Raw genomic sequence first — 27,578 nt, 5'->3', positions numbered from 1 at the left:
TACTTTCATGATTGCTCTCATTCAGTGTTATTAAGAATCCTATCTACTTACTGACACGATCAGCCCAAGCTGCTTCTGACTTCAATGCACCGTCTGCTAGCATATCTTAAGAAATAATCAACAGATTTTGAAATATTTTTAAAACAGGTATCCCATCAATCAATCAAAGTTGTCAATCAATGAAATCAATGAAAATGTTATTTACAATAACTTTAATTTCTGATCGTTTTTCTCAGTATATTTGTTCTGTGTATCAGCTACTTGTAGTCCCTGGAGTGTTAAAGTACAAGGAATATGGTTTGTTAGCACAGTGGGGATATGCGTTAGATATATTGGTTTATTGATGACATTTGAATTCAGTTCTTAGACAGCAATTCCATCTTTATTTCAACTGATAGACACATCTGTACAGATTGTGTTCATAAGCCAAATACTGGGTATTTTGACATTTCTGGTGGCAGAGGAAGTTGACAAAGCAACAACAACACTAACAAGTTTTCAGACCTTGCTGGAGCTGAAATAGAAATTTTACATTATTTACATATGAATACTTCTCTGTGCATTAATGCTAGAAGTATTAAAAATGTGTAATATGGTGATCTTGTAACATGTGCTGCGGAGAACTTTGAGCTTCTGCTGGACAAGCGCCCTCACACGACCACTTTTCCGTACCTTGACAAGACATGACAGATAGCCTTCTTTCAGTGCTGAACTTTAATTTGAATACTTGCACTGAGTGTTTAAAATGTCCTTCTTAAAGGGCGATTTTGTAAAATACTTAATGATTGTTAAACAGGACTGTTCTGTCAGACCTAAGTAAGCTTTTAATAGGATCAAAATTTTACAAAGTTTTCTCAAGCCGGGTTAGTTTTGTATGTCTTGCACAATGCTCCTGCATTTATTGAGTTGCGGAGTGTCCTACTGTACCTGTATTTTCATGATATTACCTCAGCACAGGTCAAGTTGGGTCAAATGTCTATCACATTGTTGTATACCAGAGGGTTTTGACATCATCATCATTTTCAAGTAAAACCTGATGTTTTTCAAAGTGTAGATACTTTGTAAAGAAATGTATACTTTCAAAAAAAGTTTCAGAAGTCAACAATGTGTTTTTTCAAATATTGATTACATTGAATGAAGCTCAAGATATTTTCTGAGTCTAGATTGTGACATTTTAAAACATGGTGCTGTCAATTTTGGGATCTAGATGAAATCATAGAGTTGTAAAGTTTGTTAGTAATATCACTGCTGTATTCTAGTGGCACAGTTCTACTCATTGGAGAACTCTTGTACTAGTTCCACGATAAATCACAATAAGGTAGTGTGAAACCTGGTAAAAGATGTTATTACTAACATAACAGTAATGTATTTTAACATCATTTTGCACTTTTACACTGTTTTGTAAAGATGCATTCTCTTGACTTTTTTCCAGCATTTGTTACAAAGAGTGAGTTTATTTGATAAGTTTTGCTGGTAAAGAGGGAAAAAAACTGACATATCTCTGAAATAATTTATCCCAGTGGTCAACATACCGGTATGTCAGAAATAATGTAACTTCTTTTGCAAAAAGAAACAATGATTTTCTGTGAAGTCCATCTATTCAGTGGATGAGTGGTTATATGTGAGTACATTTGAGTGAAACAATTTTGTAATAAAATTACATCAAAATAATTGAAGTGTCATGAGATTTTAGTTCCACTCACAAAGTGCAGAATATGATGGTTGATGGCATGACATACATACACAGCTGTTTTCTTGGATTGGTGTATGGCATGTTGTGAGTGATATCAGTTTGAACACTTTAGTTGCTTGATGTACTGTTGTTAGGTGTGTATAGTTTACGGCAGAATGCATCTGGAACAGATACTTGGACCCTAAAGCTCAACTTTAATAGTCTATGACTTTGCAGGGGCTCATTTGAAGCTTACGGAGTAACTTAAGTTTTCAGCGGCTATTTTTGTGAAAGTCGATAAAGTTAATTTTACTTCATAGAGTAAGGGATGACAGCCATTTAAATTCAAATGTCGGTAAATATTGGGTAATTTGTTGCTGTGGTATGGTTAAAGGTTTCCTTGGGAAAATTTTGAGCAAAAGTCTTTAAATTTTGACATCCATGACTTTGTCAATGTCATTCACACATTGTCTTTGGCATTGGGGCATTCCATTGCAAGTTTCCCCACAATGATGATGCAAATAAAGTACCCGGTAGGTACATAAGTATCCTTCCATCCGCCAACATGGTTTGGCCCAAGACTTGTTTTCTTGGCAAGTTGGACCTCTACACTGGGATATAGGGTGAAAGGGTTAAATTTAAGATGTACCTCTCTATCTGACTGCATAACAAACAAATATGATGGGTTTGACAACAAAAAGATTACACCAAAAATATTACTTACTGCTATTGAGATAACAAAATGAAATGGATCAAATCCTGACAAGAGAGAGTAATAACAGGGAACAGTTTTGTACTCTGTTCAAACTTTATCAAAGAATGATATACAACGAACTAAACTGCCAAGTCACCTACAATTTTACCTTGAACAGTGGTGAAAGAAGTGAAGTTGGCAAAACCACAGTCCCTCCACACATCGGTTGGGAAATGCCTGGGTCCCTATTGTTGCAATGCGCCTTATGGTTTGATAAGATGTCTGTGTTTGTAATTGTAGGGCTTCATTTTGGTTTGAATACAATCCACCCCCACAAAATAAACACCACATTTCATATGATACCTGTTGTAAAAGTTTATTATTAGGTGACTAATGGTAAAGTGAGAAAACGGCATTTATTGCATTGGAACGCAGGCGAGCTACCGTAACCGCCATTTCGTTTTACAGAAATCAAAACAACAAAACCAAATGACCGATCTCTCCAAAACCTAATGGACAGTTCACTTTTTGAAATGGTTGACTTAGGCTTCACGTATTAGAGTAAATATCAGTGGTTCTGGGTAATAAATGTTCAAAGAAAAAAGCAACGAAAATGGGTATGAAATACAGATGCCAAACCATAATACGCATAAAATTCTCAATCCGGTACTTCACACATTAAAACAATAGATGTTTCCCAACTGGTGTTCGGAAGAACTGTGGCAAAACACATGATAATACTAGTGGAGATAACACATGCCTTAGTTCAGAAAGTTTTAAACTTTTGCTCAAGGAATTTTAAATCATTCTAAAAGTAAAAATTACTAATAATTGACATTAAAGATGGTTGCTGTATGGTGGGGGGAAAAGTTAAATTTTGATTTTCACAAAAATCAAGGTGGTAAAAAGTGGAAACTGAGTTTAAACAAGCATCACATCAGAAAAATCTTGTAAAAACTTTAGTTCAGCAATAAATACTCTTGACAAGGCAATCCTTTTGAAACATATATCAACAAGTCATTGACAATGACATAGTCCCCACTTGTAATAGGAGTATTAGTCTTGATGGGGCAGGGAAATGTGGTCATTAAGAAGTATCCCTGGAGTGTATATGTTGAGATCTATGGGCACATAGGTCTATGTCGTTGTTCCCAATTTGAAACACATGAGGCATGTCTAAGTTATGGTTCTAAATCAGGAAAAAAGATCAGACCTCTAGCTGTATTGGCCAGCCAAGAAATACATATGTGCATAATAAATGAGGTACAAGATGTGACATCTTAAGGTCTAATATCCTATCAAAATTGGAGGGTATAGAACTTGTGGTTACGGAGTTATGCATATATATGTATAATCAAGGTCAAAGGTCATTGCGGTCACGTGACATTTGGAAAAAAAAATTGTATTGCTAATAATCCCTATATGCCAAAAATCAGACCTCAAGCTCTATTCGCTTGCCCAGAATTAGATGTGTACATAATTAATAAGGTAAAGCATGTGTTGTCATAAGGTCTCCCATCCTACTAAATATAAAGGACATAGAACTTGTGGTTACTTATTTATTGACAAAAACGTATGTTTTAGGTAAAAGGTCATCGAGGTCACATGACATTTTGTCAAAAATTTCTGTCCTATAGTTATCCCTACATACCAAAAATCAGACATCCAGCTCTATTGGCTCGCTCAGAATTAGATAGGCACATAATTAATGAGGTACTGTATGTGGCCTTATAAGGTCTCCCATCATACCAAATATGAAGGGTGTAGCACTTGTGGTTACTGAGTTATGGACAAATATGTATATTTGAGGTCAAAGGTCATTGAAGTCACGTGACATTTTGTCAAAAAAATTGTATCGCTAAGTTATCCCTATATACCAAAAATCAGACCCTTAGCTCTATTGGCTCGCTCAAAATTAGGTATGTGCATAATTAATGAGGTACAATATGTGGCGTCATAAGGTGTCCCATCATACTATGTATGAAGAGTGTAGCACTTGTGGTTACTGAGTTATGGACAAATATGTATATTTGAGGTCAAAGGTCACAAGGTCACCTGACATTTCGTCAAAATGTCTGAGATATCTGCGTGAATGGATGGACTCACGGATGGACGGACATGACCCAATCTATATACCCCCTGGACTTCATCCGTGGGGACTAAAAACTGTGTCACTGCATCCTTTTTGCAATATGAATACGATGAGAAACTAAATTTTCATTTTTGTTGACCTTATACATGAGAGTCTATGGAGAAGAGACTTATACATGGGAGTCTATGGAGAACTGCCTTATACATGGAAGTCTATGGAGAACTGCCTTATACATGGGAGTCTATGGAGGTGTAAACTAAAAAGTCCTCTAACACGGCCAAATTTGATTGCATTGTGAAACAAATCGACGTGCATCTGTATGGGGTAGGGTACTATCCTTGTGCAAAGTTTGAAAGAAATTGACCATGGCATGTCTGAGATATCCGCACAGACGGACGCACAGACATTGCAAATCTATAAGTCCCCCCCCCCCGGACTTCGTCCTTAGGGACTAATAAATTATAGCTGACATTGACCTTCTAACTAAAACATATGGCCAGTTACAGAGAGATATTACACTGGGAGAAAACTGTTTCATACTGCATTAAAGTCTACTTTTATTAACTTACAAGCCATTATATATTACAAGTCAAAACTGTACAGGACTTCACTGAAAAATAAATGACAGGATCAAAATCACATTATTAGGATCACACTTCATGACCAGATGATTCATGATAAGATCATTAAATCATATGATTGGAATCACCATCAGATGATTGTAATTACAGATCATGCAAAATTCACACACATCACAAAAATCTGCAAAATTTACATAACACTATTTAGCTTCATCCATCATTAAACTCTCCATTCATTATACTTTCTCATCATCTTAAATAACATGACAAAGCTGAGGACTTTATTTTTGTATTTGTCTTCATCATTATCAGAATCCCTATTTTGTCCTCTTGAAATACACTGCCGAACAGAAATATGATAAAATATAGAGGCTAATTGAGACAATTTTGCAAATATATCCCATATTATATAAAGCTTTAAAAGCTATTATTTTGTAAATTCTAACTTAGGATCAGCACCCTATTGTGTCTTTTAAAACGACATTAAATATTATTTTTTGTAAATTTTTGCTACAAGGTTCTGTGAACAAAGATGCATTTTTGTAATATAATTAGAGGCAACACTGCCTATCTGAGTACAAACAAGCAAAAATATAAATGTATAAATACAATACAAAATACATGACAAGTTTGACAACATAAAATGAACTGCATTAAAATAAGTATGTAAAAGCACTAATTCTGAGGTTATCACATGTACAGTAAATGTGGTAATCAAATGTGTAGCTAAGTTTATTCTTGAAGGGCCAATATTTTCACTACCAAATATTCATGCATAAAAAATGCATGTTGCTTATCCTAAAGATACATTTGTATCAAAAGTGGACTATGATGTTTGAAATATCATATCAACACTGCTACAAGCAATGCTACTATTGGACAAAGTGTATCACATTATTGGTTTGAATTTTGATACATATAGTATGTTGCCTAACCTAGAGATACATTTTAACCAACATGTGACCAAATGTTTCAAGTATGTCATATATCTTGTTCACATTGGCAACCCAACTGAAATTTGGGCCGACGCAAAATAATTGTCCTTTTGGGATTAAATTTGGTCCGTGTCCACACTTACCGGTACCAGAATTAGGGCCGACGTAACTTTACCTTCCTTTGTGACCTCTGACCTGTCAAAGTTCAAAATGGCGCATTTGAATATGGCACGCTGTTTCTACTGTTCATGATTTTCCTGTGTTTTTACGCACAAGAAGGGCAAATATGACTACCACTCACCCTTTTAATCATCGGAGAGATCTTCACCATTTATTGGATGAGCATATGGTATATATAAGACCGCGGTGGAGAAATAACCAGTGCGCGGCATTTTGACATGCCTCTCTAGTCTATTACGTGCACTGTGGAATCGAATGACATGGTCTCGTTTGCGGAACAAAGGTTGGTGGGAAGTTCAGCGTACATGGGATGATATTAAAATGTAAAGACTGGATTGAAAACTTTCGATAGGTGTAAACTTTAGTTTCAAACGTCGTTTGTTTTGTGCGAATAGTGTGACTAGTTCAACTTCGATCCATAGCGGAGGCCTGGTCAACTGGGACCAGGGCCGACGTAACGTGTCCACACTGGCGATTTGCGTCGGACCAAATTTTGCGTCGGCCCTGAGTCGGCCCTGAACCCCCCCTTCTAACCGGGACCAAACTGAGTCGGCCCAGGGCCGACTCAGCGTGTCCACATTGGTTTTTTACGTCGGCCCCGGCCCTGGTCGGGACCTGGGCCGACGCAAAGTCGTCAGTCTGAACGTACCAATTGTCTTTGTTACAAGCAATACTACTATTGGATAATGTGTATCAGATTTTCATCTTGAAAGTTAGCCAAGTATAAATTCTTGAAGTGCAGCCATACAATAAAATTGATAAAATACTGACATTCCTATGTGAATGAGAAAACAATGAATTAATTGAAATACAGTGCATGCAATGTATCATGAAGTGCACTAGTCCACAAAAGCACATGTACCTAGATATTTTGCAAAAATGATATCCAATATTTCAGTTTCATATGACAAACATTCCAGACATCTTTGATTAGAATAAACTAGATAAAGATGTATACATGTTTGATCACAACAATTTTGCACAGCAATCTTAAAGATATATTATTTTTAAGGCTAGTGCTACTTGTACTTATGTTGTAATATTCTCTGTCAGTAACCTCTTGGGTTTGAACACTAATTATTGATTCATGACCTAAAATTCACAAAGTCTAGAATTTAGTAAATGACTGGAAATTTATTTAACTATAAAGTGTTTCCTCATATGTATGGCAATATCATTTAATGAAGTGGTTAGTACAGAACTGCATTGCCTGGGACAACAACTTAAGGTGAAAAATAAATAAAAATTTTAGCATCTTCCAAGAAGATGGGACACAACAACTGAAATCTGAGGATGCAATCTCTCTTGCAGCAACAATTGATAAACCTTGTACAAATTAAACTCTGCATGCAATGACACATGGATGATTCAAACACAACTATATTGTCTGGGACAACGTCCAAAAGGGAAAAATAAACTTAAACGCGGTATTCTTCATCACCATGGACACAACTTAACCCTTTCACCCCCAGTTCCCTGTATACAGGTCCAACTTTACCATAGAAAACAAGGGGTTTGGGACAAACCATGGTGGTGAAAGGGACACAACTTAAACCTGAGAATGCAAGCACCTGGAGGCTTTAACAATAGATCCTACTGAAATTCACTGACACATGAATGGTTAACACATACTTATATTACCCTACAAAACCATACCAGTATTCTCCATGACCATGGACACAACAAGTGAACTCTTAGAATTCAAGCACCCTGGAAGTTCAACAATAGATGTTATTGAAATTCACTGACATGTGAGTTTTTAATACATACTTATATTACACTACAAAAGCAGTATTTTTCAAGACCAAGGGGAATAAAAAACGAAATCTGAGAATGTAAACACTCTAGAAGCAATGCAAAGGAGTTTGATGACAGTTCCTATAAACATTGACATGATACTTTCACAAATGTCGCCACAGAGGGAGCTTGTCATCAGGTTACAGTTGTGAATTAATTTCTTATGTCCAATGAAATTGGTGACAATAATTACCTTACAAGTCCAAATTATTAGAACAAAATAATATTGAAGTTATGAAGGACTTTTCTGAAGAATTTGCATTGTTGATACGCAGTGACTGTTGATTTTGAAAGTCATATTTCATGAAGTTGGCAGAGATTCAAATAAATTGTTAGCTGATGAGTATATTAGCTAATTCTTTTTCTGAAGTACTGATGAAATTTTTCGTCAAGCAATACACATTAGGTTTTAAATTTTATCTTTCAGTCAAATCAATGATTCTATAAATAAATTTTATCATAAGCCTATTTTACATTTTTGACATGTTTGCTTAATATTTTCAGAATTGTTTTGTTTGCTTTTGAAAATAGAGAAAGTTCTTTATAAGGACTTTGTCTAGATTTGAAAGTCAAACAGAAATATTGAACATCTAGTGCTCATGCTTTGAGTCTGCTACCATGGTTACCGAGTGAAAATGGAAATACCACTTAATCAGCAGATGGCATACACTTTAATCTCTCAAACGCTGCTCTTTCTAACTCCTCTCTGTGATCAGGGTGGGCTATGTTTATCAAAGCATGTGCTCGCTGGCGCAAGTTCTTTCCAAACAGGTAAGCAATGCCATATTCTGTCACGATGTAGTGGACGTGAGCACGAGTTGTTACGATACCACCACCTGTGAATTAAGCAGAGGAAATTTTGTTAAAATATTGATATGTGGTATTTAAATCTACTGGTAATTAGAAAAAACAAGACAGAAGAAAAATGCTATTACAATTTGAACAGCAACTAAACTTGCAGAGCTATATCATACACAGTAGGAGGTAGGAAATGTGTACCAGTTTATATGTTGATGGATTCATCAAGAGTTAGCATGGTGAAAACAGAAATGTTTTATCAATAGAACATTTTAATGGAACTTTATTCATGAATCACACAAAGAGTTCATGGTCTAAAGTACAGAGCAATGTTAATTTGACTGGAATGTTGATGGAATGTGAAAGATTTCAATTGATATAGTACGGAAGCAACTCATTGTCAACTCAGCATGTTCATTGCTGGGAAGTAGAGTACTTATATATGATTTTATTCTTTTTTTCTGTTCCTGACATTAATGAGATCCATGTGGCTTTAAAAAATGGCATAACTTACCTTCTTTCAAGAAAGGTACAATCTTTGAGTCGCCTTTCTTTGTGGTTGAAGGCAATGCTATGATTGGTTTGCCACGACCATCAAGTCCAAGGGCAGCTCCTCTGATGAAATCTACTTGCCCTCCAACACCTACAGTGATACAAAACACAAAATCATTAGAAGGATTGCAAATGATGCAGCCCATGATTAAATTTGAGAACATTCCAAATTTTAAAAAAAAAGAATTAACTAAAAATAGCAAATGTGCTTCTCATTGGGAAAATAACAAATTATTATGTACAATCAATGTGATCTTTGAACTTACAAAAAACTTTGAAATATTTGAACTTCCAATGTTGAGTTTTACGCATTTTAAGGCAAAAATACCTTTGGTCTGCAAAATATTCTTATGTCCAACATGCTGTTTCATTAATTGTTAGCTGACAGCAATGGCACTGACCTGAATACATTCGTGTACCAATGGAATCTGCAACGACCTGTCCGGTCAGGTCAACTTCAATGCAGGAATTGATGGCTGTCACTCTGGGATTCTGGGAAATGACAGCTGTATTGTTGACAAATGCTATGTCACACATGACTGCAATTGAATGGAAAAAAAAAATTCAAAAGTTGATCAGCTTAGTTTAACCCTTTCACCACCATGGTTTGGCCCAAACCCATTGTTATCAATGGTGAGTGTGGACATGTTTACAGGGAATCGGGGTTGAACAGGTTAAAACATAATATTCTTATTGTTTAATGTTACTGTTTTACAGAGAACGCCACATGAACCTGTCAAGCCATTTAGCAAAATGCCTTGTAAAACAGAGAGTCATTTGGCCAGATAACAAGTAAATTGGCGGTCAACTTCAGTGGTCTGGTACAGCGATTGTAATACAAAAGTCAGCAGGAAGCCCAACTCTGGCCATAAAATTGATACTGATACTACAGGCTGCGTAAACATCGCACAGTGGTACAAACCATTTCTCTCATGATGTATCTTAGAAAATAAACTGAATCGAATGAAGAATAATTCACAATTGACACCGATTGAGATTACCCGCTGATTTTAGTGTTTGCAATTGCTGTACCCAACCAGTGAAGTTGATCGCCAATTTATTTGTTATCTGGCCAAAAGACTCCCTGTCTCACTAGGCATTTTGCCAAATGGCTTTACGGGTTAATGTAGTGTTCTCTGTAAGAGATACATACTGTATCATAGATCAGCATCAGTCTGAAAGAACAAAACTTAATGCACAAAGTCAAAGTGGGGAATCCATGTCCATCAATACATTTGAATACATGTATTAAAAAATAAATTTAAAAACACAATTGGAGAGCAATAAGTGAAACACTGGATAACAGGACCAAATCCAAGTAAGCATATATGCTACAGTCTTTGGTCATAAAACAAAGACGTGATGTCAGGTGCTTAGAAAAAAGTGAGCACAACCTGCCAAACATGTTGCTTTTGCCACATTCTGAAACCAAATGTCTTTGGTGCTATAAGATGTCACTTGTTTACAGATATACCACACATGTATATATCTAAATTGGTAACCATGGATCTCATATTCAAGTTGTTCAGATCACGGTCCCTCCCTTTTGTGGAGGGACCGTGTTCAGATGTATTCTTATACCGATTCTGAGTTTTGTGCTTATGACATTCAAGGAGAGAATTTGTATTGGTGGAATGTGTTAGTGTATAGCCTAGAAGAGTGTGGTTAATGAAGTGTAAACAGCAACTAAACAGCAACAAATAACTTAATGAATGAATTTCAGTTGAAAAAAAGCAGAAATATTTGTAAACATGTCATTGTCAATGACATAGCCCCTCCCATGATTGTAAATGCAATTTCCAAGAAAATAAGTGACAAAATGGCAAAAGAATGTTTCCTTTTTCTCTTTGAAAAGAAGTTCTGACAATGCTGAAGGTACCTTATGCTCATAAAAACACATTGGACCAGAACATGGAAAATACAGAAATAGCTGTAGAGGGCGCTATCACATACAATCTTTCATTACTACTTGATTATGTCAACAGTGTGCTGAATGGAGTGTACTAGAATGTGCCTGATGCATGCTGGTCAGAGAATTATTTTGGCAAGGTCAGGTTTTGTAAAAGATGACAATGGTGGTAGTGAAATAGTACTAGGATAGAAATTGAGGCAAGTATTTTGTTGGTGATGGACAAATCTGTAAGTCCAGGGGATGACTTTATTAATACACCAGTAGCTGTAATTTAAATTTCAATGATTTTTTTACTATTTTCGTTTTATACCTCAATTGTAAGTCTTGTTCTACTCCCCAAAGCATGTTGTAACACTGGTTATTTAGCTTGTTGACACATTGCCTTCCCATTCAGAATCAGCTGTTGTTGTTTACATTCAAATTGTAGATAAAGATCGATCTCCAGTTTTTGGTTAGAGTTATGAAAGTAACTCACCAATAAATGTATTATAGCAGTTTTTGGTTAGAGTTATGAAAGTAACTCACCAATAAATGGATTATCATCCAGGAAATCAAAGAGTCGTCTTGTGCCGACACAAAAACCACCAACAATCTTTCCCTGGTGGACTTTCTTGTGAGCATTAGTAACGGCACCACTCTTGACTAGATCAAGAATTCCATCACTGAACATCTCAGAGTGGATTCCAAGATTTTGATGATTGTACAGTTGATTGAGGACAGCATCCGGAATAGATCCAATGCCTGTGTGGATTAGTAAAATAACACAATGCTACAGTGTTACTTTCATGACATTTTCTCATTTTACTTGAACACCAAGAACAGTGCAGAAATCCAAAACTCTTGCAAATTAAACTTTTACTAATTATAAACCAGTATAGAAATATTGCGATGGGGACAATATCTGCTTTAATTGCTTAATTTCATCTTTAAGAATGACATTTTACATAAGTTTTGATGTTGGTGGAAAGATGTGATCAGCATTTAGACAAAAAAATGCAAACAAAATCAGCAGGAAGGGTTCGTTTCCTAGAATAACTGACAGATTACACTCCCAAACATTAATACAGTATTTGGTCCTAGCAACAATATTTGCCAGGAACCCAAATAAATACAAAATGAAAATAAATAAATACAAAATGAAAATCTCAATGTCAATCAAATAGTGTATGTAAATGACAGACTGCTCTACACCATTAGAAAGATTGTAACTGCAGTCATACAAATACTTTTGTCAATGCAAATAACCAAACATTTGGAAACGTGAATTTTTATTCAGTATTTATAAAATCTAACATCATCATTTTGAAAATTTGAAAACCTGAATATACAGTTTGAAATTATTACAAATGGTATAGTTTAGGTATGAAGATTCTTCTTGATATTGAGACTTTAGGTATTTGTGCTTCCACATGAAGAAAATCTGATGAACTGAAAAAAACACAAAATTATACACTTCAGACAGATGTAAGGGATAACTAGCTTGTGAAAAAAACCCAGCATAATTATAATTTTAATATTGGTTTACTCAGAATAGAAGTAGGTACAATAAGCTTTGTACCAGTATTAGTAAATCAATGTTGGCACTTTATGTACATCATAGGAGACAGCATTTTGCTAACATTCAAGCCAGTGTAAGTATTTTACAACTGTTTCTATCAAATGCAACTTTTGGATTTTGTATTGCAGTTAGGATTATCATTTTCACTTAAAAGGAATGAGGGGACATTATGTGACTTTCCATCTTTGTGTATTGCAATTGTTTTAACCCAAATACAATATCATTTATTTTGCAGCTCTTATTGAGTCACACCCCAGCCCTACACTTTTGCATTTCTCTAAATATTGCATCCTAACCAAAGTTGAAGTGTGCAAAGTCAATAAGCTGTGCCCCTTTCCCCTAAATATGAAGGAATTACAGAGGCCTTACATCAGTTTTTTATTATCACTGGTTGTCTATAAGCTTGGCATCAAGTAGAATCTTTTAACTCTTTTCCTGTCAAGACAATATTTCATCATCAGGTCAAGATGGTTAAAATTAATGAAACACAATATATTCCATTTGGTGTATTTTAACATAATACTGTACATTTGAAGGCTGTTGAAAACATAAATACTGTAAACTTGATATTTTTGGACTAAAGATGCTATATCAGACAAAACCAAGTGGGTGAAAATACGTCATGTTTTGGCTCAATACCGCTTTTTACTGACTTGGCTGATGGGGAAGTGACACTGTCTGGCAGGAAAAGGGTTAAGCTACGGTGTAGTGTTGTCTTTTCAAGTCCTCTGAGATTGATCGCATACGGACAAAATAGTGAAGAAACGTACGATACAGATCTACTTCAACTATGATGAAAACAGCAAAGTACACACAGCTTCAGACATTGACACAACAAGCTGCCCAGATGAGAATTATGCATATTGAGAGACTACAGTTGTAAATGCTTGACTGGTTTACAACATGGACACCTTTGAGTGAATTGTTGTCAAGAATATTCCAAAATCACATGACATTATTTTCTGTGAAATCAAAGACTTGCCAATATAACATCCCTTACACTCTGCCCATTGTGATATCACAATTCACATACTACAAGCTATGACATCTATTTATTACGCACTACCACAATGGCTTTTGTTTTTTGGTTTACATTTTTTCACATGAATAGGAGCTATATTTTACATCAACACTTTGCTGTGCTGGGAGCCAATGGAGAGATGATTTCTGGGTGCACTTTAACAGTTCATACTGATGCCTGCTGGTGACCATGACAACAGTTGCTAGGCTACATTTATAACTAATAATTCTGATCTTTGCATAAATGTGCCAAAAGGATACTAAAAATGAAAGTAAACAACATAAAAAATGAAGCAATTATTTCAGCTAGTTTGGAGTCTGTTCAAGACAGTGAAAAAATTTTTCATCCTGTAAACTGTGAAATGGATAACTTTAAAGATAGGACAAATTTAGACATTATTTTTGTTGTATTATTCTAGTCCAAGGTTTGGATCAGAGAATAATGTGAAACAGAACCACTCTACGATAGTTTCATTGATCAAACATACTGTTATGTACAACTAAACTGTCATTGAATCCTACAGATTTGACAGAAAAGAAACAATCTTTGGGTACTGTGATATTCTGCAAACAGCTCAAACAGACATGACAGAGGGAGGGAAAGACACAGTTGGTAAATTCTACTCAGTGATACTGAAACAAATTGATGTATTAACAATCATGCTGGTTTGAAATGGTGCTGAGGGCAACTTCATCACACATACCGGTATCTTGCATCACTTGATTATAATGGCGCCAAGCTGTACGGGATTCATCTTTAACACTTTGCAAGCCAAAGCAAGGCGCACATTTATATCCATTTGTCATGCATACTTTTTGTACATAAGTGCATGGCAACACAAAAACGTCATGTAAATAGCTACAATGTTGTAACTCACCATCCCCATCAATATTTTCTTTAAACCATTCATACCCTATTCATGGTTAGCAGGTTAGAAAATCATATAGTTAGCTTTTCTGCCGATGAAATATGCAACTTTAGGAGACAAAACATTGATGGCAATTTCTGAAATTATGACTACATTTATTTCTTTGTTTTGTACATTATCATTCTTTACCATGTGGACTTCCTGCCCATCCTTTCATTAAATATCACTGCAACAATATAATTTACAGGATATTTCTCACTAAATTTGACCGTGATGAAAAGTTCTTAATGATCGAGTAACTTGTTGGCAGTTTCTTATTTGTACAGAAATGAGGGCACAATAAATAAATACAAAAAATAAACAAAAGAATATACATAAAAATTAAATAAGCAAAATAAAAAAAAAACAAACAAGCAAATAAACAATGTACAGAATGAACATTAGAAGTTCTCATATTATGTCCTCACAAACCATATTAGCTTGTTCAATTATATTTCTCAAACACTGTTGCATCGTCCAATGGTAACCTGTCATCATTTGGCTACAACAACTATGTTGTCATAGGTTATAACTTTTAATTGAGAAAACTGGATTCAGCAGATAAATTTCACCGTAATTTCTATACTTGCAGTTATTGACAAACATGATTATTTTGATATATGGATAAAAAGTGGACCGAGTGGGATGTACATGTCAATTAAAACGGGTATACCATTTTTGTATACATCAAAACACCTATCTTTGAAGCTTAATATTAAAGGTCTTGATCTACAATGATACAACTCAGAAAATTTGAATTTGACATGGGAATCCCAGGGCCAGAGTGCCACAAAATGCTGCAAGCTATGAGTACATCTCATTCAAAATCAAAATCATTCTCTTATGTTCACCCTGTGCACTGATGTGGAAACAAAGAGGAGATGACACAGTTAGCATTGTGCATTAATCATTAGTGAAGTATGAGATCATTCAGGTTGTGGACAGATTGCTATTAGGAATAATCCCCGGAAGACCCTTTCTCCTTGAGTAGAAAGGTTAAACCTCCACTGATCTGCACAGTTTTTGAATAATACTGGAACTGAAGTTTAGACATGTCAAAACAAAACACCATCTTAAACTGTATCAATACTAAAAGTACATGTGGCCATCTTGGATTTTATCAAAATATACAAACTAATGCCACTATTGCTGGACTGCGTCAAATACAAAGTAATGCCCTCACCGAACTTAACCCATGGTGGTTGTCTGAAATATGCCTTCAGTCATAGACAAAATGATCCATTTGCAGTCACATTGGATTGCAACACATTTACATTGTTGATCATAAATTAGTGCGTCGATAGCAGTAATATTCTTCCATCAACATTAAAAATGTTTAAATATGTCTCTAGATATGATCAAATAATGACATAATTGCTGAGTGGCAAACAGTTTTGCTTGTATCACAAAACTGACAGATATAGATCTAAAAGTTATTGAATCATATTACATGTAACAACTTTGATAAAACTATATTATATAAATTACACAAACAGATGAAAACAAAAGATTAGAATGTGTGCGACAGAACATGGAAAATGACAGCGTAGAACCTCTCATTAAGGACGGTGAAAGTGATTGGATTGTTGGAAGACAGGAACTATGCTCATCTCTGACTCTGTATCCACGTACATGCCATGGACGACAGTGGAAAAATAATTCATGTGAAAAAGATACCAGTTCAGATTATAAAATATTAAAATTGTTGGGAAGTTTGCGAGTGGAAATGTTCGTAAAATGTAACATAGGAACAAAACAATTGGCCATTAAACCAAAACTCAGCATACGATAAAATTAGGGGAAAAGAATATGCAGAGAATATTTACTTAATATTCAGAGAGACTTTGGTCCAGCCAATAGCAAAGTACTTCTTTCAAAAAACGTTTATACGGGTATGTATATATCACTTAATTTGACTCACACCTTGGTCACATGATACAAATTATCCAATGGTAATACAACTTACCCATCTGTAGTGTAGCACCATCTTCCACTAGATTTTCAGCGATGTACCGACCGATTGCTTTCTCAGCATCAGACAATGCATGAGTTGGATGTTCAGGTAATGAAAAATCATCTTCACACAGTGCATCAAAATGAGATTTATGGATAATCCCATCACCAAATGTACGTGGCATCTGAGGATTAACCAAACCTATCACGGAATAAATAATACGAGAGTTTAGTAGCCCTAATCAATTCAAGATTAAAGAAATGACTTTTACCAAATTTTTAGCACTTCCTGAATGTGAATACTGCAGAAATTATTAAAGAAAGCCTAAAGTGGACCCTGGCCATTGATATCACAGCAAGTGGCCCTGAATATGAATACTAAAGAAAATGGAAGGGAGATTTTTTAGTGGCCCTTTACAGAAGTGGTTAAAGAATAATAATCAATGAATGATTCTAGTGGTCTCTGACCATAATAGTAAATGAAAACTCACAAAAAGGCTTTGATTGCTCCATGCAGAACTGAAAGTTAAAGTATAAACTACTGTACACTGGGTATGCAAAGAGCTTATTTTTACTAAAAGTTCAGTAAGGATTATTGCAAAAGAAAAGATATGTGCACCATTCAAATTCTTTAACATTCCAAACACTTAGTTGATAAATATTCTTAAATTTGTATCAATATCATCCATACACTAATACTGTGAGATATGGTATTTCATAAAAAGCAAATTTGAGAAATTTTCAGTCATTGTTACATTCTATACGACCTTGCTCTCTCACCTATTATGTATCTGGCATTCTGAATGGCTGCTCTGGTACAATCCACACTTGGTCCTAGAGTACAGAATCCATGATTATCCGGCTGGCTCACCTGGATCAGTGCCACATCCAGGTTGATGATGTTCCTACGGAACAGCAGTGGAATTTCACTGAGAAATATCGGAGTGAAATCCGCCCTTCCGGAATTGATGGGTTCTCTGCAGTTTGCTCCGATGAAAAAGGAATTACTTCTAAAAATTCCTGGAGATAAAAGAGTTTTCGAAAGTATTCGTATCAAGGCAGACTAACAACATTTAATATCTCAAAGATCACTCAGATGTGATCTAATTAAAATCAGACGTGAAGTGACGTACCGTACATTATTCAGACTCATTCTTTCAACATGGTCTGTGTAAAGCAATTGTATTTAGTCTGTTAAAGAAACACTTATTGTAAGTTGTCATAGTATTTTCATTATTTTAAATTTGTTCTCTGAAATGTACATTTTTTTCTCTTCATCTATAAATCATGTAACATTGCACATTGTAACCTTTACTAATACAGCAAGCCATCTGCATTATGCAATGTTACTCTTGATAAATGAATTCTTGTTCAGAATACTGAATTGTCATCTATAGCACTGCACTTATACTTTCATGAGAGGTTGCATTCAAAATAGAATACAGCCAGTTTTCAAAACTTCTGTCTTTTACAAACAGAAGAAAAATACTACAAAGTGCATCAAAAGTTAATGTTGATATAGTTTTCAACTTTATTTAAAAAGGACTAATAGATTTATAGGATGGTTGAATAAGGTCAGGAAAATAAATGAAGCAAATCATGGTAGGCATACGTCTGGTCCTCATCAGACCGTAAAATACATTTATGTATGTGCATTGTATTTTGTCAAATCTGCATTTGAATCAATATTGCCCTCTTCTTAGGTCAAATATTTTGTATTGACCGCTTCTTTCAGTCATGAAAACAAGTATAAGAACACTTTGGTTTGTGTTCTCCCACATGAATTGAACACTTAACATGGAACTGAGCATCCTTTGGGCAAGTTCATGACCATTATGGTAAACAAAAACCTCTTTCACAACCAATTTGGCACAACTCTATTGTTGTGACGGCAAAGCTGGATCTTTGTACCAGGAAATGGGGGAGAAGGGTTAAAATGGTTCCCCTATAGGTCACCAAAACTGTATATTGATCTCACATACAGAAACTATTAAATATATTATACTTGTATAGTTTAAACGTCTGTACCTTCATATTCAGGTCTGGCATACAGGGCTTTACCCTCAGTATGGATATGGAATAACTTAATATTACTCAGGGAATTCTCAGCGGCATATTCTGTCATGGCGTTGACCAATGTGATTGGTGTTGCTGCCCCTCCATGGACAAATACATTATCATCTGAAAAGATACAGAATACAATGTGAGATGACAAAATTCAAACATATGTCAAAGTATATTACATAAGGGTTTGATCATTATATCCTGGGCAGGGATCTAGTGCTAAATTTATCCAGTAATTATATTCATATAATATGCAAATTACCATCATTTATGCAAATTATATTCATACATGCAAAGTGTATTCATTTATGTGAAGTATTATTCACTTTTGCAAATATGACCACTGCTTCAGTATGCAAAATCAACCCAAAATGAGTCATTATACGTTGAGAATATTCATTTGCTTAAGATTATGCATTATTTATGGGCTGGGGCGTAGTCATGAAGGAAAAAATCTTTGGAGGAAGGAGTTGATAAAAACATTTTCAGGCCAGCTCAATTTTGCTGAATAAATACTAAAGTAACAATTGAAATAGGTCTGTTTGCATTTCATAGTCAAAATTATTTTGGAATATGTCAAATTTTGGAACTTGAAAAAACTGACGATCATTGCTCTGGCCAACTCCTCAAGATTTCATGACAAACCCTAACTCAAGTAGAAGTGTTGAAATATTTAAAACAAGTTGAAAGCATAAATATCTTTCCAGTTTATTCTTAGCAGTAGTGACATTGTCAAGACTTTAACTGTTTAATAATCAATTCAAATGTGCACTGTATAGAGCAAACACTTTTCAAAATGTCCCTATAATTTAAACAGCAATTTTGACATATAACTCTTTATACAGGATTTTGAAATACCATATATAATACCTAAATTTTCAGTTTTGCTATATGGGACTTGTACTTAATTTGTACATTGTTTCCAAGGTAAATTTAAATTGTCCTCTATTATGTCACTGCCATTTTATAACTTTATATCGACACAAGAACTTTGAGCTCATCTCAAGTGAGATAATAAATTATAATAACATTGAAATAATATATACCAGTAAATTATGAATACATAGTTATATAGATAATACATAGATAGATAGATACATAGATACATACATACATACATATATACATACATACATACATATATACATACACATACATACATAAATGCATACATTGTAATAAAGTTGTATGTTTACATATGTGTGATATTCATAAATGTTTATGCACCCTTGTACATCACTGTGCATCATTCTTTTTTGCTTCAACCTTTCAATTACAGTGTAGAAAGAACCTTCCACTTTGCAAGACTGGAGTAAAAGCAAGGTGATAGGTTTTGTCTGAAACAGAAACTGTGACGTCAAATGTCAACTTACATCTGAGGTCAGATCAGATTGAATTTCCTGCCTTTTAAGTCTTGGTATCTATGGAGACAGTCTTTCAGTCTCCATGTCAATTTAACATAATATCCTTGCAGACGTTCATTTTCCCTGTAGATCCACTGATCACCAGACAGTATAAATTTATATTTTGCAGTTAAAGAGGCTTTAGTCATTCACTGGGTTTTAATACTTCTCTTTGTACACTGTATTGACCATATCATAAAAATTTGCAAATACCTATTTTCATCTATTGACAGACAAAAAAATACAAGTTTCCGATTATTTTTATTGAAGTCAAGAATATACAAGTATACAAGTTCATTTAGTTAAAGTTTATTTGCCTCGGCAATTCACCAACCTGTGACATAAATGGTGGAATCTGTTGACAATAAACAGCTTTTGTTATTCACTGTGTAATGGAACCTTTTATGAATTGAAAGGTTAGGTTACATGCAAGTATCTTAGTTTGCAGACCTCAAGGTCATATGTGCACTTTGAAAGGTCACAGGTAAATTTACAGTCTACACGGTTAATGTTGATTTTGTCTCTTTAATTAGCTAGGGATGGCTTTGATGGTAATACAATTCTCAGGCGTAAGTCTAGGTTAAGCATACCATAAATTGGTTTATGTAAATTGCTCCCTCAAAACCTTAATGCAATACAATTTGACTTGCTCTCCGGAGTACTTTACATATTGACACGTTCTGAAGTATACAATTTGACCTCTGACCTCTTAACAAATGAAGGAACAGCATGAAACCACACAATTTGCAAAATCCAGACTGCGTACCTGACAGCTGGGCAACGGATTGGTTTACAGCCTTGTGATACATTTATACAACTTACATTATGACCCAGGGATGTATAGTTCTATAAGACACATACAGATTAAAATCACATAGCATTAATATTAATACACATATAAATCTGAACACAAATAATTGATAACACAATGATTTATCACGCATAGTAAGCTCAGTATACCGGAGTAACTCGGTTATTTTCTGGACAGAGCTTCTTTGTGGTATACCTATGTAATTTTATTAAGACGAAGGCAAAAGATATTGCCAGGAATCTGAAATATGTATTCTCCAATCTCAATAAAAACACTGAAATTTGAATAATTTGTATATTCTGTATGGAAATCAGTTGCTAAGCCAGATACGTTATAGTAAAATTTGTGAGCTCAGTATCAAAATTTTAGTATGCTGATTTGATAAGTAAGATGTCAGAAAAACGGATTGAATATACCAGCTTTGAGGTCATTGTATTACACTGATTTACCCCAATGGCTGGCAAGGCTGTGATTACTTGAGTGGCTAAGGCAGGCCGTGATTTACCTGAGTGGCTGGCTTAGGCCATATGATGCCAATGTACTGGTAAGTACACAGCTATCACCACAGCTGACATGCTTCCCTCAGACTCAAATGATTATGAAATAACTAATCACAAATAAATATTACAAACAGATGAAATTTATTACCCATAAAAAGATCATTTAAGAGTCAAAACATATTTGGCTAGTAAACCTCTCATTATTGTGAAGGATGTTTGTAAACTGCCAACTACAATGTGAAGATTTAATGGAGATGTTGACCTGCAGTCAATGGCAAAGTCTGACAAATATTTGATTTGTATCTATGTGACATCAGATTTTTGTTACAATCATTAAATTTGTTATTTAAATCAGGTAGACCTGTAAATTATTGATTTGTCTAGACTGATTTAAGTGTACTTTATACTAAAACACAAAATTTGAACAGTGGTGATTGATCACTGGTGTTGTTGTTCATACCCGCTATAGGAACAGATGACACAGTGGGGCAAATTTGTGATGTCTCTGAGCAATCTGTATACAGAAATGTACTCTCTTATCTTTCAAATACAAGGAGCACAAAGTAAAATTTATAAATGACTATTATATTATCACATTATTAAATATTTAACTTACGATCCACAAAATGTTATTTGGAATGGTTAATGTGGCCATGGTAACAGCAGATTCAAAGTCCCTAGTTGCTATGGAGATGGCTATTGAGATAGAAGTTGCCACAGGCAGACAGAACTATTCATTTTTCAAATGCCAAACGTTACAAGGAGCATTTTCACATCACAGACAATATTACAAGGTATCAACTTTCATCAGGCAAAGGAAGAAAACCAGAGCTTCTGGGGTAAAAATATCAAAAAATGACGGTATACACTCTGAAATATGTCTTCAAAACTTGACTTCATGTTAAAATGGCTGAATGAGTTATGTACCGGTATCTTCTACTTGACAGTTTTTCCCAAAATTCTGGCATTTCAATTCCAAAATGTGATAATTACTGACATAACTAACAATGATAGAACATGATTTTTGGTCCTGACTAACACATCATGTAATTTATTATGAAACATGATTGGTTTAATATAGAAGAAAATTGTGATTATATTCACATTCATGGCATTGTCAGACAATCTCTTTGTAAGAGAATTGTACAAGTTACAGTTGAACGACCTACTTGGGTACAAAATGCTGCCATAACTGAGCAATGATAGTTCAACCAAGGGTCAATCTATTGATTCCATAGTACATGTGGTACCAGGGGAGACCATTTCCTGTCACCAAATATGGATCACACAGTTTACCCTGAAACACATCATACTACTCCATTTGTACACAAAGTATAGTTTGTGAGAACTAATTTTCTCCATGATTAACTGATGACAATGAACATTTTCCATTGGAATCAACTAAAATTGGGATGACAGGATAACCAATAGCTCTGTGACTGCTTGCACTCATATACTCATTCAATGTCCACCATTAAATGATAGTTTATTGTAAATTTAATAGTTGATGGGAAATCTTTCTCAGAGTAGAATGGATATATGAAAAGTTGCATTTTTAACAGTTTGATTTTTCTGAGACCAGATTTTCCAGTAAGAGTATGTTTTCTTGATATTAGAAGTCATGAAAATTTATTCAGAAATAAACTTTGCGATCTCAAATGTCAATACTTTCAGGATGTACATGGTGCATATCACTATAGAAACAAAAAGTCTAATTAATAATTATTCATACACTAGAGGTCATTATGTTACATCACATAAACTATTGATAAAGAGATTCAACATAGAGTCAGTTGCTCAGAAGAGCTGCAGGAAAGTGTTTTGTAACATACAAGATTGCCATCATTGTAAAAAATAAACTGCTGTAATGTTCTTGAGGGTAGTACTTTTCTGTCTTTTACTGCTCAATAAAGTCACTCTAATAGTCATAGGCTGTCTGTAAACCTGTATACTGACACAGTAAACCTGGTAGTTAGAATTGACGATATCCACTTCCATCTCTGTACAACTATTCTCTACAAGTTCACTTCCGGTGTATTTCTGTGACTTAAGAGGGCAGACAGGTTTAATGGAATGTCTACATTTGATGTCGGCTCAGTCACAATCAGGGTGCTCTAGAGTGTTTCATTTTGTCAAAATTTCATCTTGTAGACACATATCTAAATTTACTAAATTCACAAAGCTTAAGTTTGGTACATATTTGCTTGAAAAGTTGTGAACCAAACTTCCTCAGTATTTCCATGGCAACCAGTTCTTTATTGTGTTGACACACCATCACGGACACTACAAAATATTATGAGTTGATGGAGAAATAACATAGTAGACTATACAAACATTTGTACAAATATTCTTTTAAAAGTTTAACCAGAAAATATATACATCTGTTGTAGAAAATAAGGTGAATGTATCAGGATTTTACCCACTTTGCATGATTTCCTGCAAAATGACTTGTTACGAAAAAAAAAGAATTTTTCATTTTTTTCTCCCCATGAGCTTATGATTCCTCTAGTTTACAGATTTGCCCTTTAGTACATTTAAATTATTTTTTACTGCAATTGTTGAAGTCTTTGGAAAACATTAACAGTATTTGCAGCAAAGTTTTGCTCATTTTTTGTTTGTTTTCTAGCCATTTTTGTAGTAAGGTAAAAGCGTCACAGACACTACACATTTAGGAATATATGTGTGAAACAAACTATTGTTTATTATAACCAGTAAACCTGTAAAAACAGTAAAATTATGACAAGAACTGATTACAAACAAATCAAAAACATATTATTAAGGAAGTTTGACATAAAGAATATTTGTAGTACTGGTATTTTTCAATAACCAGAAAATTTTATCAGGAATACGACACTGAACGCAAAAATTCTTGAGATAACTGGTATGTAGACAATGATAACTGGTATGTAGAAATGCTATACAATACAAAACTGTCCTAGTAACACTATAAAGTGAACAATAAATGATTTACTGAACATTTGGTTTCCAACATATTATTGTGATCTGTATTTCAGTAGCGTCACGGACACTACACATTTGAATACTTAAGGAGGGCAACTTCTTTATCAGTTTGAACAGACAATATTAAACACAAATTCTCTATATCAGAAGTCTAATTAAAGTCATGAAGAGTATAATATAATACTCTCTTGCCACTCATAGTGATATTTGTAGGTGACTGGAGTATTTTAAGTATTTGGTCAGCATCTATTGTGTATAAGGGGGAAAGAGGTTGCAAATCTGACTATTTATGGTGGTACTGCAGTAGTGTGGGCTCCATTATGGATCTTTGTCAATAGTGATGTATATAAGGGGAGGATTTATGTCCCGTAATGTTATTTTTCTGTTTTATCCCTTTTTTGCATTATAAGGTTGTATTATTTGTGTTTGATAAAATTTCAGTCTTGTGTTGTTTGTTTATGGAAAGCTATGGCGAGACATAGTCGGATCTAGCATGTGGTGTCTTTTGAATGCTGTGATCCTGAAATCAATGTTTCAAACCCAAGTGTGTGGTTTCTCCTCAGTCGCAAAGTCCTGTCTTTCCTAAGTTGTTGTGTCAGATATTTTAATTTTTATATGCTTGTTCTTGTCGTTTTCATGTGTTATTGGCTTAAAAAATAAAGCTAATATTTCCATATTTTTTATCTTGTGTTGAGATTTTTTTGTGAATTTTGTTTTTGACAAGTGTGTCTTTTATGTTTTTGTTTCTTTTGTAGGCTGTTATTGGGGGTTCGGGAAAAGCGTATTTAATGTTTCGTCTTTTTCAAGTTCCCCCAATATTTTTGCAAGACTTTCTTTCAAGTCTTTTGTTTTAGTTTATGGCCTATATGTTGTTGTGAAGATTAGATTATTTGTTGTTTCCTTCTTTTTTTTCTTGTACTTTTTGTTGAGTTCAATTCCTGTGTTTGATTTCTGTTGTAATTCTAGTTATTTCTTTTTCCGTGTATTCTCTGTAAATTAATTTGCTTGTAAAGAAATCAACTATCTCCTTGAAATCGTTTGGGTCATTGGATGTACAGAAGTATCTGAGAATTTCACCTTCAATTAGTCCTTTAAAATTTGATTTGGGTAACATGATTCTCTGTCCAGGTATTGGAATGTTCCAATTAGTTTTGTATTGGTTTTTATATCCAAAATATTTTCTTGGTTGTGCCTTGGGCCCTTCAAAATTTTGACGTCAAGAAATGTTATTTTTTTCTAGTGATTTCTTAACTGTAAGTTTAAATGTTGGTGCATTTTGTTTATTCTATAGCTGAACTCTGCCAGTTGGTTTTGTGTTCCAGTAAAAATTATGAAAATGTCATTTCTGAATCTTTTCCAAAAGTGAATCACATTTTGGTATTCAGAGATGATTTCCATTTCCAGTTTATGAAATGCAATCATGGCAATCCCCAGCAATGCATTTCAGCCCATTAAACAGCCACATATTTGGCGGTAGAGTTCATTGTTGAATAGCCCAAAGACTTGAAAGAAAGTCTTGCAAAATACTGGCAGGAACTTGAAAAGGACGAAACATTAAAAATCCTTTTCCCAAACCACCCAATTATAACCCAAAAAGACACACTTGTCAAAACAAAGTTCACAAAAAGAGACAAAACATTAACAATAATCTCAACACAAGATAAAATATAGAAATATTGATGTTATTTGAAGCCAATAACACGTGAAAACATTAACATCAACAAGTATAACAAAACAACAAAATATCTGACACAACAACTTAGGAAAGACAGAACTTTGCGACTGAGGAGAAGACACACAATTGGGTTTCCAAACAGATTTCAGGATCACAGCATTCAATAGACATCACATGATAGATCCGACTATGTTTCACCATAGCTTTCCCTTAACAACCAACACACGATTGAAATTTCATTAAACACTAATAATACAGCCTTATAATGCAAACAAAGGGTTAAAACAGAAAAATAATTTGAAGGGACATAAACCCTCCCCTTATATGCATCACTGTTGACAGAGATCTGTACTGGGGCTAACACTACTGCAGCATCATCATAAATAGTCAGATTTGCAACCACTTTCCCCCTTATATAATTCAAAAACACATTTTCTTTTGTTTTTAAAAGGATTTATTATGGTCTATGAAGTTTACTTCAGATGTCAGGTGAATTTAAATGTAAATGCAGTAAAAAATGGTTAACCACTTGTTAGGTGTAGTGTCCGTGACATGAAGCCAGTTGCAAATGGAAAGTGGTTTAATGTGAAAGTAAATTGTTTGTTCAGTGTTATGCCTTAATTTCACTATAAATAACATTTTATCTTAAAGTTATATTGGGAAATAACTGATAACACTATTTCTGTTCCTTTTTTTAAACCCCTATACCGTTATTTCATAGGACAGTTTTTTAACATTACAATCTTAAAAGGTAGAAAAAAACATCTTTCACTGGTTTAATATATTTCATTTGATGTCTTACTCAAAAACTAAGTTACTCTCTTATAAAAATGTAACTTCAGCTGGTAAACAATAGAATTACCAGCTTAAATCACTGTAACAAGTAATGTATGGATTTGGTGTCACGGACACTACGGCTGTCACGGACACTACATTTGGCCCCTTTTTGATATACTGAAACAATACAAGTGGTAAATGGATTATATTTTTATAACACATAAGGAAGGCAAACAGGGCCACTTTGGCTAATGACATCAGATCTCTACTATCTGAATATGGCTGAAAGTTATGAGGGTGTCACGGACACTACAAAATTTTGGGACAAAAAATATGGGCAACTTTCATGATTTGTCATTCATAATCAATACATTGACCCTATAAACATTTAATACCAACTAATCACAGCTGGTCTTCCAATCAAATAGATGTTTTAGGAAACATTCTAAGGTAATGTTTTCCAAGTGATATTAGAGAGAAAAATCAATGGTTGTCAAAATATAAAAAGCGTAACGACACACCAATTTCACTTGTTATCACGCCATTTCCATTCAAATCCATGTATTAAGATGAAATAACTTGCAAAAGAAAGAAGGAATGCTATATGATACTTTAAATATTCTGAATAATCGAAAAAATAATCTAACAGTTTCAAAAAGTGAGTTTACAAAATGTGCTTTTTCAGATGAAACAGCGTAACGCCCATTTTGACCCATTTTTAGGGTACTTTTTTCA

The 27,578-nt window shown here is 34.4% G+C and overlaps 1 protein-coding gene across 1 annotated transcript in view; it reads right to left on the bottom strand.

The window, feature by feature from the left end:
• Nucleotides 1–7,709: 7,709 nt before the first annotated feature.
• LOC139137713 (succinyl-CoA:acetate/propanoyl-CoA:succinate CoA transferase-like) overlaps nucleotides 7,710–27,578 on the bottom strand; it is a 29,703-nt gene continuing 9,834 nt past the window's right edge. The window contains exons 2-8 of the mRNA XM_070705956.1: nucleotides 18,681–18,833; nucleotides 17,433–17,672; nucleotides 16,666–16,854; nucleotides 11,739–11,954; nucleotides 9,703–9,840; nucleotides 9,264–9,392; nucleotides 7,710–8,787 (exon numbers count right to left, since the gene is read on the bottom strand). Of these exons, the coding sequence (XP_070562057.1) occupies nucleotides 8,600–8,787; nucleotides 9,264–9,392; nucleotides 9,703–9,840; nucleotides 11,739–11,954; nucleotides 16,666–16,854; nucleotides 17,433–17,672; nucleotides 18,681–18,833 (1,253 nt within the window). The 3' untranslated portion in view covers nucleotides 7,710–8,599. The remainder of the gene's footprint in view (nucleotides 8,788–9,263; nucleotides 9,393–9,702; nucleotides 9,841–11,738; nucleotides 11,955–16,665; nucleotides 16,855–17,432; nucleotides 17,673–18,680; nucleotides 18,834–27,578) is intronic.

Source organism: Ptychodera flava, chromosome 7, assembly GCF_041260155.1.
Source record: "Ptychodera flava strain L36383 chromosome 7, AS_Pfla_20210202, whole genome shotgun sequence".
Lineage (NCBI taxonomy): Eukaryota > Metazoa > Hemichordata > Enteropneusta > Ptychoderidae > Ptychodera > Ptychodera flava.
Note: the sequence above shows the minus strand (reverse complement) of the source record. Positions and strands in the feature narration are given on the sequence as shown.